This window comes from Paralichthys olivaceus, chromosome 4 (genome assembly GCF_024713975.1).
Source record: "Paralichthys olivaceus isolate ysfri-2021 chromosome 4, ASM2471397v2, whole genome shotgun sequence".
NCBI classification, from domain to species: Eukaryota; Metazoa; Chordata; class Actinopteri; order Pleuronectiformes; family Paralichthyidae; genus Paralichthys; species Paralichthys olivaceus.
In genome coordinates this window covers 20,602,084-20,619,569 of record NC_091096.1, presented here as the reverse complement: position 1 = coordinate 20,619,569, position 17,486 = coordinate 20,602,084, and the positions used below count along the sequence as shown (strand labels likewise).

Here is a 17,486-nt window from a genome sequence, read left to right as displayed (position 1 = left end):
CTGTATCTCATATCTTTAATTTGTGTTTAGTCAGGTTTTGTTCTAGTGTAAATACTAAACTAACCCCTAACCCTAACCCAACAAACACAGCGTTAACCTGATTGTGACAAGACAGGAAGCATCACCAAAGTCGTTAGGATTCATCCTCTGGGGTGCATGAGTGTAGAAAATGGTAGTGACCTTGACAATAAATACATCTTTCGCAGCATTAAGTCAGGACATAGCAGTGGAGCAACAGAGTCCTCCCTGCAGCCATGCAAGCAGAAGGGCTGAGGTAGATAAAAGCAGCTGGCACTATGAATGTTTGGCATTTTTGGTAATTTTGTTCATCGTCTAATCTATTAATGGGATTTAAGTTCAGCACTCAAAAGGAAATAACCAAAATGAACATGTGGTTTCAGTTAAGTTGAAAGGAGGTAATTTTACTTTGACTGTTCAGTGAATTTTAATGAGGATTCAGTAAATATCTCCACTCTTATACTCTTTGAGCAAATGAGAAACCAAGTACTGAGCAATGAGACTCATTCGTCACCTTCGGGTAAAAGCCTCATTCTCAAAGGTGTCTGGTTTTTGTTGTTCATATAAAAAGTCTCTTTAAAGATGCTATTTCGATCGATGGTAGGATTCTCTCAAATGCGTTAGAAGCTAATTTGATGGATAATGATAAGGCTTAAATCCCAGAGCAGCTCATCATATCTGCAGCATTTCAAAATTTGGGTAAACGGATAAAGTGAACGCTCAACTCTGCACTGCGTTGACATAAACATGCTCCAGACACAGAAGCATGTTGTGTTAGTTTATACAACAGTGACCCTGTGACCTGGCTCACATACTCTACTCACTGTCTTTTGTAATCAAGCCCTCACCAGTGAGAGCGAGGGTCTCACTTGGCTCTGTGTGATATTTACATAGAAAACAGGCCTGCTACTATTACACACTGCTGTAATCTATCTGTTTATATGGAAAAAGACAAGAAACCAAACATGACACTTCAACAAATTCAACAGGAACTTTCAGGGGCTCGGAACATACTGTATGGTAAACAGGACAGATGTCCGCAACGGATTCCCATAATATACCTGACCTCAGAGATGCTTGTGCTAAATTACTGGTTACTTTAAAGTAAACTGCACCACAGATTTCTGCCTGCAAGTATATTCCCATATAAATTCTCCCCATGCTTGTGCCATAAACTGAAAACTAAATAAGATAAAACAAGTCATTTATTTTCTGGAGAGAAATGCTTTAAGTAACAGCTTTGGAAGAAATGTAATCATTCAAACCTTTTCAGACTTAAGTGGAATACAGATACAGTATCTGCGGTTATGTCACTGCAGGTCTATCACGTTATGTGATCACGATTTCTTCCCCACGGATTCCAGCTTCATCAGTATTCTCATGGTGAAATATGAATCTTCCAGGCCACTGGAACACATTCATCTTTTAGCTAACGGTGATATTACCCTCATTCATCAAAAAGTGGTGGATAAATCCACACGGCTGTGACAGCTCCAGATAAACTTTCAACGTCTCTGCCACACCGTTCTGTCAGACAAAACCTGGACTGTTGCTGTGGTGGAAGCTAAGTTATTAACAGGCCATTGTTCTACTCTGTAACCGACAGGTGAGGAGATGATGACAATATTGATGACTGCTGACACTGTCCTGTTTATTTACTATCCAGGCAATGAATTCCACTGTTCCCAGCAGTTCAATGAAATTATAAAGGAAGTGTTTCAGAGCTCAGAGAGCAGGACAGAGTTTCTCTACCATCTAGTGGTGAACTGAAGTGAGTCAACGCAGCAGTAAGAGGAGGTGGTCTGTTGTTTTCAGCAGCCCCTCCAAAAAAATAATACATATTTGTTCGTAAATAAAAAGCAGTTAGAGTCGCATGGAGACCGGCGGTGCTGGTGACTGCAGCTCCTGGTCTAGCAGCCGGAAGAGCATGGCACTTCTGTTGCACTGTGATATTTGTCCCAGGGACCGGTGGAGCTGAGACTGCAGGTAGTGGACGTCCCGTAGTCGCTCCTTACAGCTCAGCTTGGAAAAATAAGCTGCGGCCTCGTTCAGCGTGTCAACAGCCAAGACTGCCAAATGCAAATCTGTTAGGAAGATAATAAGCAGCAGTGTGAGAATGTAAATGAACAAACCACACGAAGCTGCGAGATGGGGATCAGTGTTCAACGGGGGGGTGAGGCTGTTACCTGCTTGCCCTTGTCTGTTTGGCCTGAACCCAGCCACCGCCATCTGACAGCGGGCCGTCAGCAGCAGGGCTCGACCTTTATCTATGACCGCTCCGTGGGCCAGAACGGGCTCAATGGCTTCATGAAGGACATTCAGAGCCTGCTCAGGAACCCCCAGCATCAGCTGCAGAGGAAAGAAAATAATATAATAATAAATTATAAAAATACATTTACCTGTTTAGCAATTTTGTGTTTTAAAACACAATTATTTAGTGCTCCATATATATAGCAAGTTAAAATTAGATCCCCACCAACATGGATTTTTGAGGGGTGATGCCAATACTGATATTAAAAAATGTTCTGGCTCTAATACAAATTCTGGAATTACATATGACCAGACAAACAAACGAGCAAAACTGCATACAATCAAGCATACACAGACAAATTAATTAAGCAAGCAACCAAACAAATACCAACAATGACATGAGTTGAACATAGACAGTTGTAAAATCAATTGAAATTAGAATTTAGTAGCCACAGGTTCAGCAGATTCAATGAAAAAAAGGGTGCTCCAAAGAACCTCAAAACACAAGAGGCCGGCTCAACATCTCAGCTACATAATCAGGTGAACGGAGGCAAGAATTGGGCCGCTGTGGGACTGATGACTTTTATTAGTTAAGCTGCAGCATTTTGGACCAGCTTAAGTTGGGCTAGGGAGGACTGAGTAATTCAGGTGAAAAAGAATTACAGTCATGTAAATGGGTAAAGATGAGGCTATGTACTAGAAGCTCCTTGTTGTTTTTAGTAGAGAATTAGAGAAAATAAATACACCACGCACACACACACACCCTCCCCTGTTTTTATTAAGCATTTACAGCAGTTATACTGAAGATAAACGCTGCCATGATTTGCATTAATGGGAGCTGTAACAGTTTCCGGGTGAAGTCTGTGTCTCTGGTGTGTCTGACCTGAGAAAAGGCCAGGTGAAGGATGGTCTCTGAGGCCAGGGACTGCAGGTGGTGCTGTCTTGCTAAGGCCAGTGCCTGCAGGAGGAGAGGAAGAGCTGTGGAGAAGCCAGATGACTCCCAGTGGAGCTCAGCTGTGGCGAGCATCACTCTGTGTGAGACATAAACAGGCAGTGATGTAGACGAGAATAAAACCGTGACTTAGTCTGATCCCTTTAAAAGGAACAAGGAAAGATATCTATTTTTATTTGTTCAACCCTAACAGGTGTCAACTCGATTCCAAAAATAAGAAGCTAGTTTTGGTGTGTTCCCTCCCAAAACATGTAAGCAGCAATATCACATAAATGACCGCCTACCTGATGACCGTCTCTGTGCATTTAGTCTTCTCACAGTGAACCTGTAGCCGCTGTAAGATGCTGTACGCCTCGGTGCTGCGGTTAAGAGCCTTCAGAACTTGAGCTTTCCTATCAACAAACACACGGTTACTGCGACAGCACACGTACGAGTCAGACTTCGTTAGGATCAGAAGAGAAGGTTTGTGCCTCAGTGTTACCTGTAGAGACCCTCTGTTCTGTTTAAGGCAGAGATGGCTGCAACGAGTGGCTCCGCTAAGTGGTACTTCCCTTCATTCATGTGTCTCTCAAACTGGATTTTAAGGTCACACAGCATCCAGAGCTGAAGCGGTGATTAAAGTCAACAAAAAACAATTGACACATTGTGAATCACATAAGCAACTCTCAGAATAAAAACATTAAAAAAAATGAAATAAAATACAGTTTATACACATTTCATCTAAATTAATTATTATTATTTTTAATCATTTGACGTTTTTTTTCCCCATTTTGACTGAATGTGCAACTTGTGTGGTTTAGTTTGATCACATATTTCCATTAAACAAAAAAAGCAAATTAATTGAATTCATTCAAATAGTTGTCTGACCCGAAGGACTGTTAATAAAGTTATTAAAGTTCTGGTGGATACTGCATTTTCTACCTGATAATTGTTTGTCTTATTTATTTTTGTTTTATTGAATCTAAAAACAGAGTGGGAGGTTTCAGGGGAGCTGCAGTCACAGCTTCTGTAGAGCAGCACTGAATAACAGAGGTTTGTGAGTGCACCTTCGCATGCTGCGAGTGAGGAGGAAACTGTTCTTTCAGATGGTGGAGAATCTCTGTTACTGCAAAGTACAGGCCCTGAGACAGAAACAAAGGTACATGAGACAAGGAGAGAGCTGAACTCTGCCCAGGAGCTGGAAAACAGTTATGATCAATGTTTACTACTTTCTTGCAGTGCTGGGCCAGCTCACTAATGGGCGTGCATTAATCAAATGTGTTACCTGCTCAGCGTGTAGCTCAGCCAGGTGGCAAAGGGCCACGGTGAAGGCCTCGGTGTTGTTCTGCTGGACTCCGAAGTTGACTGGCTCCAGGCTGCTCATGTTGAGAAGCAGCTGGGCCTGCTGCAGAGCCATGGTGCTGCAACAGACACGGGAGGCCACATTAATGACCATAACATCCTGGTCATCTACGGCCAGTGTATTAATGTCGCAAAGTCAAAGGTGGGAAGACGATGTTCGGCTGTCTCAGATGTTAACCCATGTCTAAAAATATCATTAGTCTTACTAAACAGAGCGGATTTAATGCAAGCAGGTTGTGTGCTAGCATGCAGTCTGTTGTCAGTAACTGTGAACAGACATGACAACTGTGTGGCGGCAAGGTGAGCCTGACCTCTTGCCATACATCCTCCATATGGATGTAGTCTGAGCCAGGCTGATCTCGATCAGCTCCGACAGACTGTGCTTCCAGTGCAGGATGTCCGTGTCCTTCAGCGCGTCCATCAGTTTGTGTGCCGTCTTACCCTGTGTTGCCCCCTGCTGGACCAAAGACTGAATGCCCAGAGAAGCCAGGTACTGCAAGAGAGAGTATTATCAGTCAGTGTGGTGGATAACACACGTCAATAATCACATACACAAAGGTTTAAGAGAGTAAAAGAACACTTTCTTGTTTTTTCTTAATGTGGATCAGGATATAAGGTGATGGGTACCGGTCACAAATTAAACTGGCCTACATTTAATATACATTTTGGACGTTTGTATCATGGTTTTTTATCTCACATTCATCTAATACCCAGTGTTTAACAGATGTACATAAAGTATAATTACTAGGTGTGTAATTATTCTGAAACTGAGATAAAAAACCATGATACAAACGTCCAAAATGTATATTAAATGTAGGCCAGTTTAATAAGCTCAACCTCAAAATAACAACTCTTGCTCCCTAAAAAACAATAAAACGTATGAACGGTAGGTATGGACATCACATCCTTAATAATTACATTTGAACAAGTATTTTAGGATTCATTTTTTATGAACTCCAGATGACAGGAGACAAACTGACCTGTGAAATTCTCACTTTCTAACACAAAATGTTTTCCAAAACAAACTGCAAAACATTCAAGATCAAATGCTCATAAAGTGCACGGATCCGTGAAGCAATGTGTTGCAAACACATCTCCTTATTTGAACCAAACTGCTCATTACCTCACCCCCAGTAAATGCATGGCAGTAACGTTAAAAAAAAAGAGCCAATTTAGATCCAGTGTATATTTACATAATTAAAGTGGATTTGAATATTTGGTGTTTCAAAAACAAACTTAGTAGTTAAACCCAACACACACAGATACACTGATGTGATGAAGTACAGTCACAATTATGGTTTCCCTTGTATGAATGCAGGCCATAGATGGATGCTTAAGTTTTTCCTAATTTGAGACAGATGTTTCATTTTGTGTTTTATGTAAATGCATGTGCTCTGTAAACACTTGGATTCTAACACTTCCTGTTACATTTTGCAAATTGAAACTGATGGCAATGGAGCAGGAGCAATTCAAAAATAATGAAAAGCCACTTTGACACACTCGTTGCAGTTTGTTGTTATGTTATGTGAAACTCACAGGCAGGCAGAAATGGGCAGCCATTTTCACTGAATCCTCAGTTAACACAGTGCTGTCAGATCCCTTCATCTGTTCCAGGGTGTAGAGCCAACTCTGATAGAGAAGACAAAGAGACCAGCAGAAACAAACTAAGAGACACTCATTAAATTCAGCCATAATGAACCATCATGGAACAACAGTGACAGGAAGTAAAATAAAAGTTCGAACAAAGTTTACCAGACAGTGCTGCAAGCACACATGGTCATTGGACTCCTGGGCAATACGGATGGCCTCCTGTAGAGCCAGATCAGCCTGCTGACTGAGGCGAGAGAGAAAACCTCTGTTTAACTTAATCGTTCATTCTTTGCTTAGGAACTTGTACATGAACTAAGAACTCCACCAGCACTGGAACTTACTAGTGACCGAAGCGACAGTGCAGGCTCGCCAAGTTAAGAGCAGCATAGCGGAGGCTTCGACCATAACCCTCATCCCCGTTGCTCTTCCCCTCGTTTCCAGACAAGATGAGGCGATCAAAATAATGAAGAAGACTGTGGGCGGAGAGGAAGATGTCCTGGACTCTCATGCTGTTCAAGTAGTTCAGATAATGCTGCAGAGATACAAAGGACCAGAGGGCTGATGAAATTCACCTTGAAATTCATTGGAATTGATAAATTTGAGACATGCTCCAAAACAATTATATGGAAGTTTGAGTGATGGGTCTCACCGCCTCAGCAAAGTCTGGGTTAAACTTCAGCATGTTGTTGAGCTCTTCCTGCAGTGCAGCAGGCTTCAGAGCTTTGTTCTCGTCATTCTTCAGAAGATAGGCCTGGTGGAAGAAAAACATAGATCCAGTTTTCACACACGGCATTGTTGAAAAAGATGGCCCCTTTACAGTTTAGTTCGCTTCAGCCGGGACTGAAACACTCACCTGTCTTGCCAGAAAGTACTCTGCTTGTTTTTGTGACAGGGGACCTTTGCTTGGAGTATTATCATTTCTAGGAACAAAATAACACACCACTGTAAAAAACTAAAATCACTCACAAAAACATCCAGAGGCTTTTTCAATTCCCATGCTATATTGTGTTACATTTACATGAATCACATGACTTTAAGGGACTGTTCAGACCTGCTATTAGCATCTAACCTGTTCAAGCAGATTGGATGTTGGGTTTCAAGCACAGACTGACTACCATTTCTATTTTACAGAGTCTGTAAAATAGAAATGATGATAATACTGTTGAGGTGACAGTTCAAATTTAAATTTATTTAAATTTTGGCCGGTCCTCACAAATTCAAAGGGCTGTTTGAGGGTTAAGACTTAGTTATAGGGGTGTAGTCGGTAGTAGTGGGTGAAGCAAATATTTTAAAAGACAGCACCATCAAGGAACGGATGAAATAAAGTTGTTTGTTCCTTGATAGTTGAACATAACTCCAAGAAGAGCATCACTAACCGAAGCTCTGACGCGTGCAGTGGGGTGTCCATCTCGTCTTTGCCTATTCTGTCTCCTACAGTATCTTCGGTGCTGGTAAGGTCCATATCTGAGTCATCTGCGACCAGCGCTGGTAAACCCATGTGCCCATCAGTAGGCTTGGTGTAGTGACTGTGATAGTAGTGCTGCAGGGACTTGTAGAGTTTGTAGACCTGACTAAAGGACAGCTTGTTGTAGGCCAGGAGCATGTGTCTCATAAAAAGTCCTGAAAACAACGACAAAGCAGGTGAGTTACTTAATTACTTAATGCAAGTCTTCTTAATAAGAATAATACAGATATTTCAGCACTCCCATAGGACTTAAAGTGCAGCTGTCAAATCATGAGTACGACTCACCCACAACACTGGTCTTATAAGCCTCAGAATCAAAAGCAGTGAATGGAGTGGGAAGAGTGGAAAAAAAGTACTCCATGTCTTTCAGCTCTCCGTCTGCCATTTCATGCAGCCTTTAAATGAAAAAAACAAGCAACAAGATTATTTTGATGTTTTCTAGGTTATTACGACAATCTGAGCCTTCGCTGTCTGGACCCCTTCCCTGTGGAATAGTTTACCTGAGGAGCTCATACTGTTTTTAAATCGTCCCCCATAAGTTTGACTTGATTGTTTTTAGATATCATTCTGCTTCTTTTATCCTTTTTTAATCATTTAAATGATGTTTAATCATATAAGTTGCTGTGTTTGATTTTAAATGTTATCATTTTGTTATTTTGCTTGTTGTTTTTTAATGGTTTGTTTTCTTGGTATTATTTGTCCTCTTTGTGACAGCTATATAAATTAAGTTATTCTTCTAATTACATATAAAGCACTACGCGGGCTGGCCCCTCATTATATTTCTGAATTACTGTGTTCCCTGCACACGGTGAGATCATCATCCAGATAGAAAACTAAAGGTAATCAGGACATGTTCTCTCACGGCTCCCACCATACGGAACCGTCTTCCCTTAGTTATAAAAAATGCAGTTTTAAGAGTTTATTAAAAACTTACCTATTTTGTAAATATCTGAACTTGGTGTAGTCCTTATGGTTCCACTGTTTTTGCTTGCTCTCTGTGTAGTTGTTATTCTTCTATTGTTTGTGTCTTACTTTGGTTTTGAAAGGTGCTTTATAAATAAAATCTACTTACTTACTATCATTATTATTTCCCCCAGAAAAAGACTACATTATTATAAAGCAACACAACTTCCTGAACTTATGGGGACTGTTGGAGCACCAGACGTCTGAGCCCCATATCAACATCTATCAGAACTAGTAGGCTGCACAGTACTGATGTATTAGATGCAGTCAGTGTGCATCATACCTGAGTTTGACAGCATAAGCAGTCTGAGGACAACACTCCTCCACTGTCTGCAGGAACTGACCCAGAGTCAGGTCTGGACCCTGATGAACACAAACATGACAAAGATACATCACCTGCTTCAGTACAGTGTGAGACAGCTGCACGATCAGCACCGACCTGCTGCAGGGGGAGGATCAGCTTGTTGAGTCGTCTTCTCTCCGGCAGCGTGATCTTAGAAGCCGTCATCTCGTACAGCAGCGCCAGCACCGAGATTTTATACGGAGTCACCCAGTCTTTGATACCGAACACGTTAGCATGCACCACTCCGTTCGTCATCATGGGGTTGAAATACAAACTTTCGTGCACACTCGCCATCTTTGCGGGCTTCAGTCCCAGACACGCAGCAGTTTCAGGACGAAGCGGGTCGACATGTAGCGGAAACTTCTTCAACAGCCTGCAGCCACACAGGCAGCAGCTAGCTAGCTAGCTAACGTAGCTAGCTCACACTGAACATCAGCTGAGTCCTGTGAAGGAACGAGAAGTGAGCGGACATGAAGCGTCTCACTGACAGAGATCTGCCACCTCGGCCTGATCCTCAGATACAGTCTGCGGTGTGATCGGCGTGTTTATTTAAAACATGTTAATGAAGCTGAAGTTTCTCCTTTCAAACCGCCCTCCCTCTGTCCCCTGTAAATGACGTCATGAAGAGGCAGAGCTTTTTTCACCGAACTTTATTTGTATGTTTGGTTTCAAGCACAGGCTGACCACCATCAACAGAGACTGTAGAAATAAGAATAATAATACTAATACTGTTGAGGTGACGATCAGACCTTTGTCTTGTTTAAAGGTTGATACTCTTTGTGATTTGAGTACATCATACTTTATTTTGAAGGATTTGATGGGTGTCATAATGGGTGTTAATATTTTATATAGACTATTATTCATTAGTGCTCAGCCTGAGTTGTAGTTATACAACATGGCCACCAGGAAGCAGCATACAAAGTCAGTCAACCACTGCTTCTAGACCAAATTTGTCAAATACAAATATTGTGATAATTTAAAGTCGTAATCGTTCAAATTAAGTAATGCAGGATGTGATCAAACATGAACAAGATAGAAAATTAAAAGTTACTGATTTACTGTTTCTGGAAAAACATTAAATTACAGTTATTGAGAAAGAGTAAATTAATTAATTAATTAATGTTCACTCCATTTTCTTTTGGTTTCTTTCTCTGGTGGCTCCTGTCAAAAATATTCAAGCATGTAATTTTAACTTTTTTATTCCAATTTAATTTTAATTAATCGAATACAGTACAAAGAAACATTACATGCTATGGACTGAACTTTGTCCAGTTTTTGTCCTGGTTTAAATTAAATATCTTCATAATATAGTGTCAGATGAACCAAAAACTTTATTTAAGTCAACATGTCCCCACCATGATGGATGCGGTATCAATTGGCAGATGGCTGACAAAGCTGGGGAGACAGGCTCTGCCCCCGGGCCGCGCAGGAGAGAGCTCGGTCTGTTGCTTCACATCCTTCAGCAGTATGTCGGTCAGCCGGTGGCTCTGCACACAACTCAGCTGGTCCCCAGTCTGCTTTTAGTTGACAAAGTGGTGAGTAAGAGGAGTTCAACTCATATAAGTTAGAGATACATGTCCTGATGTTGTTTCAGTTTTACATCTTTAAACCCAAAGAGTGTGTTTTAAACACCAATCACTGAATTCTGGGATTTTAAGACATGATTAATTATAAAAATCAAACAACTAACCCGACTACTGCTGCAACAGCCGCTGACCTCATATCTTCTAATACCTCTTGCAGTACTTTATTTTTTCTATTCTGAACACCCATGCCCTGTTCTCCCTTTATTTAGATTAATGCTATGACTCCACTGACTCCAAGCTGAATCCAAGTGTTTCTGTGGATAAAAACAGTCCCACAAAGACCCCTGGTACATCTGTCCAAGTAAATGTGTGAATAAAAGCCAATCAGCTGCTAATATCTGGATGTTCACATGTATTCTGTCAGACTATTCAAGCGACAAAGACGTTTTCCCCTGCAGTGGATCCAGTGAGAGTTGAACCCTGAACCTCAACATGATCTATTCATGATGCAGCATGATCTATGATCTGTTCAGCCCTGTTTAACCCCATGTGTCTCACCATCATATCTCATGTGTTGTTCTGTATCTGTTACATCAAGCTCTTGCAGGATAACTGATGGGGTGAATGGAATAGTAAATCGTTAAATCCTATCTATAGCTGATTTACTAAAAGGGGAGTAAAAATATAAATAACAGCTTTACGTTTTACATTGTCAACTTATGTTTGAAAATAAAACAGCGAATGCAGGTATTTCAGTAACTGTTTGAACAAAAATCACCACTTGATGAGTAAAAATCGATTCTTTGCTGTGGTTTGATGACAGGCAGGTGTCCTCCAATGCTGTGAAGGTCATTCAAGGAAATGGCATACAATATATAAAAGACAAGTGTAAATAAGTGTTTCAAGTTTGGTTCTTTGCTGAACATAGTACGACTATGGACCAGTTGACAATTATTGTAGCTCACATTCTAACAAAACCCTTCATTTCTGTTCTTTTTTGGTGTGGCAGTCCTCAATGCCTTTTAAGAAATGTTTAGTCCCTGTGAGGGCCGGAATAATCAGAAGTAAACAACACTAACAAAAAGCATAGTCACACATAATGGACTATGTATTTTATTGTACACAATCATCAACAATTATCATAACTATATATGTACCAGACAATTTTCACTTTCCCCTCAGAAAGTTAAGTATAACTTTACAAGTCATTTACAAAACCTTTTGTTTGTAAAAGCATGAATGCATAAACAAATGTGTGGCTTACCATTTTTTAGTTTTTTATTATTTGTTCCACAAGGTCAATACATCTACAAATGATTCATCGTTTTACAAAGCTTGTTGTAACTGCAAATCTAAAGTGTAAACTATTTACATATGCATGGTGCATCATAATACGCTGCCCAAACAGTATTATCTCTACACTGACATTCTGAAATAAAAAAAACTAATCCCAATTTAAACAGCAGGGATATTTAGTTATCTTCAAACACAGAACCTCAAACTTCAGTCAATCAGATAGGAGCTTTTCTGATCCTATACCTTTACTCTGTGCTACATGGAGCATAACAAGCATCTGCTGTTTGAATTATCTAACACACTCACTTTTATAACATTTGTCTCAAAGTCACATATACAGCAGAGAAATTAGGCTCGAAAAAAACCTGAGATTCTTAATCATATTTCAACATTTTTACATAGTTACCTTTAATCATACATATATAGCACTGGTCAAAATGGTTTGACTAAACAATGACCTCACATTAGTCCAACAGGGCTAATAGTTGAATTATAAGTATCCCATGAGTTACTTTAAAGGAATATGAAATATTTTTGATATGACAACATCATCATTACATATATGATACATGCAACAAAACTGAAATGATTCACTCTTTTGCACATTTGATAATAATTGCCTTGTCACTCATTTGGTTTCATAATAAAATCATACATTCATACAATCTTACGGTATAATAAGGATCTTTTCCAGAAGATGGCAGTGTTGAACTACCAGCTTATTCAGTCTGGTTCACAATTTCATAGAATGAGAATCCAGTGTGATAAGAATGAGAGACAGAGCAGCCCCCCCCCCCCAAGCTGAGGAGGTCGACGTTGTACAATGACACCTGTCAGACTTGATATTTACGAAAAGCTTAAATGAATTGACTGTAAACGCCTTTTGCCATTTTCTGTGAATACATGAGTCACAGTGAGCAAACATTACCAACTGTGTGACTGCACAGTTTGTAGAATTTAAGATTGAAGAGATCAGCAAGCATACAAACAAACAAATGTGTGACGAGCTAAGAAACTGTCATTAGATTGCAGACTTTATGAGTTATGGATAACAAAACTTTATCAATCAATCAATCAATCAATCAATCAATCAATCTATCTATCTATCTATCTATCTATCTATCTATCTATCTATCTATCTATCTATCTATCTATCTATCTATCTATCTTTGCAAACATCTGAAAGTCAGATTTAACCTATTACCTATTCATTAAAATATATTGAACTTGTTGAAAATTGATCAAAAAACAAAACAGTAAACATGTAGAGGCAATATATTTTCATAACCTGCAGTCATTTCACTAGGTGTAATTTCTTTGATGGAGGATCTTGCAACTTTAAAACAGTTTATTTCTGCCCTAAAACAACTTCAACACAATTATGAAAAATTGTTTTTGAAAATAGTTGAAGAAGCCTCATTGCTTTATACCAGCTGGAACATCATCAGTCACAAAAACAGTTCTACACAAAAGATGTCTCTGTATTTTTTTTACAGGAGTTGAAAAATACCCATAAACACTTTCCTGCTGCCAGTTAGCTTAGCACCACGCTCATGGCTGCAACACAAAAATGTCAGGTCTGCTTAGCTTAGCGCAAATGCTTGAAACAGGTGGACAGAGCTAATAAAATCTGACCACCAGCAGCAACAGCTCATTAATTAATATGTGACATCTCAGTGATTTCATAAAAACTGAAGAGGAAATATGACACATGCCTTTGGAAGGGCTGGAAGATTTTGTTACCAAGGTAGCTGTTTCCAGTATTTATGCTAAGCTATGCTCAACAAACATGCTGCTACATATTTTAACCAATGCATACCTGGGAGAGAAAGAGGATTTACCTTTTTGAACTATATCGAACTATTGAACATGTTTTAAAGTATTTATTTATTGGTTCCTACTTGGTGGCTAACTGCAGTATTGGCAAAAAGTTTAGGTTATAAATCATGCCTAATCCATGTTAGTGGATGGGATGTGTGCCAAACTTAAATTCACTCAAATATATGTTTTCTCCAAGACGGAAACATCATGATTGAGAGCTGAGACTGTCTCCGGATTGGTCGAGCGTTTGGATCAGTGGGACCTCGCTACTGCAGCTCCAACCCCGATCTCTGTTGCACAGACTCTGCCTCCAAATATACAAGATAGCAGCATTTGTATCCAAAGTCTTTGTCTAATACCATGTGATAAGATTCAAGGTTGTATTGTTGTTATTGTCTCATTCCATGTGTATGTATAAAATAAATTACTATTACTCTTGATTACGATACACAAACCCCATCAGTGCCATGGAGCTGCAATGCTGTGTAATTATACTATTTATCACCTATTCGAAGTAAACGTTGCCAATATTGAGATGTGATAACTAACAAAATGTTATTTTATTTAGTTACAAAAGTGTGCCCTTTACAAGCCTCCTTTACATTTTTCTCTCTTTATTAAAACATTTTTTTATGCAACAGTTAAAAGAAAAAAATAGTAATTATAATTATTTAGAATACAGCCTCAATGTAGAATCTTCATTTGCACCAAATTTCTTTCTATATTTCCATGCATGCTAACAGGAAGGTCACTGAAGCTGCTACCTTGAAACGTGGCCTTCTTAATTGACACATTGAACTCCCCCCTTTTCAAAAGATCCTTTTGTCTACCCATAACAAGTCAAGAATTTTGTTCAACATATTCACACATCAAGTCAGTGCTTTTGTTACAGGCTTTGAAAGTGACAGATCACATACCACGCATTTTCTTCTTTTCAAGCACTCGTGTATCCTCCGTTTGAGGCGGCTTTTATGTTGTAGCGCCTTTTAATCACTATGATATCAAAACAAAATGATGGCATTCTTCTCCCGCCTCTCTGCTGTTTCTGTCTGACTCCTAAGCGTGTGGAATAGATTACGAAGGATAAACTTATTGTGCCTGGTGTGAGAAATGACAGACCTCTATGTACACTGACCCTGACTCAGCTTCCTGCTGCTTACTGAGTGTCTCTAAATGGATTAAGTTGTCAGTTGGACAGCCCATCTGAGATTTTTAATATCCAGCCTGAGGTATATCAAGAACCGTCTGCCAAATGGTATCAGAGGGATTTACTTCGGTTTTATTGCAACTTTCTCCCTCTCCCCTTTCTCATCTAAGATATGGTCGTGCCCTCTATGATTCCTTGAGGGTTTTTCACTTGCACATTAATAACACATTGAGGAGAGTGAATTAAAAGTATATTCCATGAATTCCTGAGCAAATATTGTGTTTTTCCACAGCAATTTATTGCACTTGTGAGGTGGAGAAAGAAAAAACTCACAGCTACGTTCATTAATTTCCTGGACTATTTTTACATCTTGGCACTTTTCCACCTGATTGTGTTGTTCGTAACCATCGCAAAGTGAGATAAGAACGAAAAATAAGCACAGGAAACTCTTGAGGACTTACTGGATTTGGGAATAGACAGAACACTGACCAGACGCTAATTGACATTAAGTGGAAGGACACCCAGTGTGTCCAAAAGTGACACCCAGTTCACCCTTTTTGCAGGATTCAGTCCCTTCAAATGGACTTCAATTGACTTCCTCTACCCATGGTGCTGATGTTTTACCCATAGTACTGTATTGTAAGGCTTGAAGAAAGGCATAGAGCCTGTGACAATGCATTTGGGTGCATTTAATCATGTCACGTATCCACGAAAAGAAACATGTCAGTTGTCTGTGTGTGTTTGTGGATTTTCTTCTCTGAGAAAATGTGTTTGATTTGCTCAGCCCGGTTATTTGTGCTTGTTTGTGTATCTGTGCTTGTGTTTGTGTGGGCGTGTGTATGTGTGTGAGTGGGTGTTTTTAGACCAAGATAATGCCTTGTAACGGTTGCTTGTGTGTGACGTCGTGACGGAGCCATACACGGAAAAGCCTGAATACAATACACTGAAAAAAGCATCCCACTTCCACTAAAGACATGACAGTTTCTGGGTTTAAGCTGGAAAATAATGCGCCTTCTCTTCGTCAATTAGCGTGCCTCATTACATAATCCAAAACGAAGATGCACAAATCCTAATACACTGTTTAGTACAAGTTTCATCACCACAGAGGAGTTCTGAGTATTGGCTTTTGAAGCATATAAAACTGATTTCATACACGGACGGCTTTATTTCCAGTGGGTCATTACTGGATGGTTGTATTTTAAATGGTGTAATTTGGTTTCAGTATTTTGCTTATGCTACAGTTCCTGTAATTTCCTCACAATTTCCTCAGATGCTTTCTGGAAAGAGCTAATTTGATAATTTGGTACAAATCGTTTAGGATAGAGGCTTCACATGGTTCATAATGTTGTGAGACAGTCCAAATATAAAGTTGTATAAATTGTTTCTCATTCAAAGTTTCAAATTGATAACAACAATGCAACATCAAACACATTACAGTGAATCAATGAATTCTATCTGTTCTCTTTTATATTGAAATGTAAAAAATGTGACAGAACTTTTAAAAAAGACCTAAGAATAGTTGTAGTGGGTACAATTACACAGAGTTTAGAATCAGTTCCATGAGAGTCCATGAAAACCATGAAAGCTCTGTAAACCTGTAACTTCTTCCTTTTTTTGCATAAGTAACATCACAGACCTGAGAAACAGATCATCATTTATTGAATGTTTCAAAATACAGAGCAGTATAATAATCATTTGAAGTAAAAGGTACAATTCTACCAACACATGAAACCAGTCTTAGGCAAGAAAGTGCTGGTCATTCTGTGATTCATCAGAAAGAGAAAATGTTCTGTTAACTCATCACCTTTAGTTGGAGAAAGCAGGACAACTTACAGACTTACATTATTCTTTGCACTGAAAAATGTCTAACCCACATTTCTTTCAGAAGTGAGTGCAGGTAGAGAAGTTATTCAGTTTCAAGTTCAGATTATTTAATTACAGCTTTCAGTATGATAGTCATGGTTCGGTTGACAAACTGTCAGATGGAATGTTTGCTCTCGTCACTGTAAGTTATTTAAAAACATCATTTCCTGCAGCTGTTTTATGTTTGCTACTTCAGTCTCTGTGGTCCTGTTGAAGAACAAAAACAATTTCCTTGGTTTCCATGAAAGATAAAGATGAGACTTGATATAATAAATAAAAAAAGTCCTCATTTATAAACATCAATTAAAAATTAACAAAAGTAAAGATTCCGAGTTGTGACTATGTAAAATAACCTTTTATAAAACAGTTAAAAAAATTGCTTTCTTCTATCCACATATGTGCATTTTAAGAAAAAAAAAGGATTACCAACAGCTTTAAAAGCTTGAGCAACTATATAGATGATTCATGTAACAGTAATGAAGATAACAATTAATTCCCATAATTTTACATTTGATTAGCAATGTGTCTCACAGTACAAGTAAGCAGATATTTTTTAGACAAGAATATATTTATACAATAACACTATGATTATACAGGGTTTGTGTTGCAGTAAAATTTTGCCTATGGATTTCAATGTTGTTAAGAACATACAACTCTATGGTAATTAGACCTACAATGTTTAAACTTGATCAGCTCAGTATTTTTTGTGTTGAACAGCACAGGGACATTTGTCTAATCCTGCTCTTCCTCTCGTCTTAATCACCATCAATATTCATGTTTATTATTTTTATTTGGGTTATTACTTTAAAAGCTTTACATGGTCCAATGCTCACAAAACACATACTTTTCCTCATAGTGTCCATTGCTGCAGCTCCTCTTTTCAGCCTCTGCCTGAAATAATTGGTTTTAGC

At 39.1% G+C, this 17,486-nt stretch overlaps 1 protein-coding gene across 1 annotated transcript; it reads right to left on the bottom strand.

Annotated features, from left to right (window-relative positions):
- Positions 1–1,205: 1,205 nt before the first annotated feature.
- Positions 1,206–9,550, bottom strand: anapc5 (anaphase promoting complex subunit 5). Its single transcript, XM_020094049.2, has 17 exons — positions 9,019–9,550; positions 8,863–8,942; positions 7,902–8,011; positions 7,528–7,771; positions 7,005–7,071; positions 6,801–6,902; positions 6,493–6,683; positions 6,314–6,395; positions 6,098–6,190; positions 4,873–5,054; positions 4,485–4,620; positions 4,267–4,341; positions 3,702–3,823; positions 3,505–3,612; positions 3,152–3,299; positions 2,205–2,367; positions 1,206–2,102 (listed from the first exon to the last, which is right to left on the bottom strand). Exons 1-17 carry the CDS (start codon positions 9,214–9,216, stop codon positions 1,882–1,884), a joined length of 2,322 nt encoding a protein of 773 aa, XP_019949608.1. The 5' UTR covers positions 9,217–9,550; the 3' UTR covers positions 1,206–1,881.
- Positions 9,551–17,486: the final 7,936 nt, after the last annotated feature.

Bases quoted from the DNA above. Each gene is read 5' to 3' on its own strand.
- anapc5 (XM_020094049.2), bottom strand. From the start codon at position 9,216: ATGGCGAGTGTGCACGAAAGTTTGTATTTCAACCCCATGATGACGAAC. The intron at 6,396-6,492 runs GTAAGTTCCAGT...CTCTCGCCTCAG, and splicing joins CACTGTCGCTTCGGTCACTA to TCAGCAGGCTGATCTGGCTC. The intron at 4,621-4,872 runs GTCAGGCTCACC...TGTCTGTTGCAG, and splicing joins TGGAGGATGTATGGCAAGAG to CACCATGGCTCTGCAGCAGG.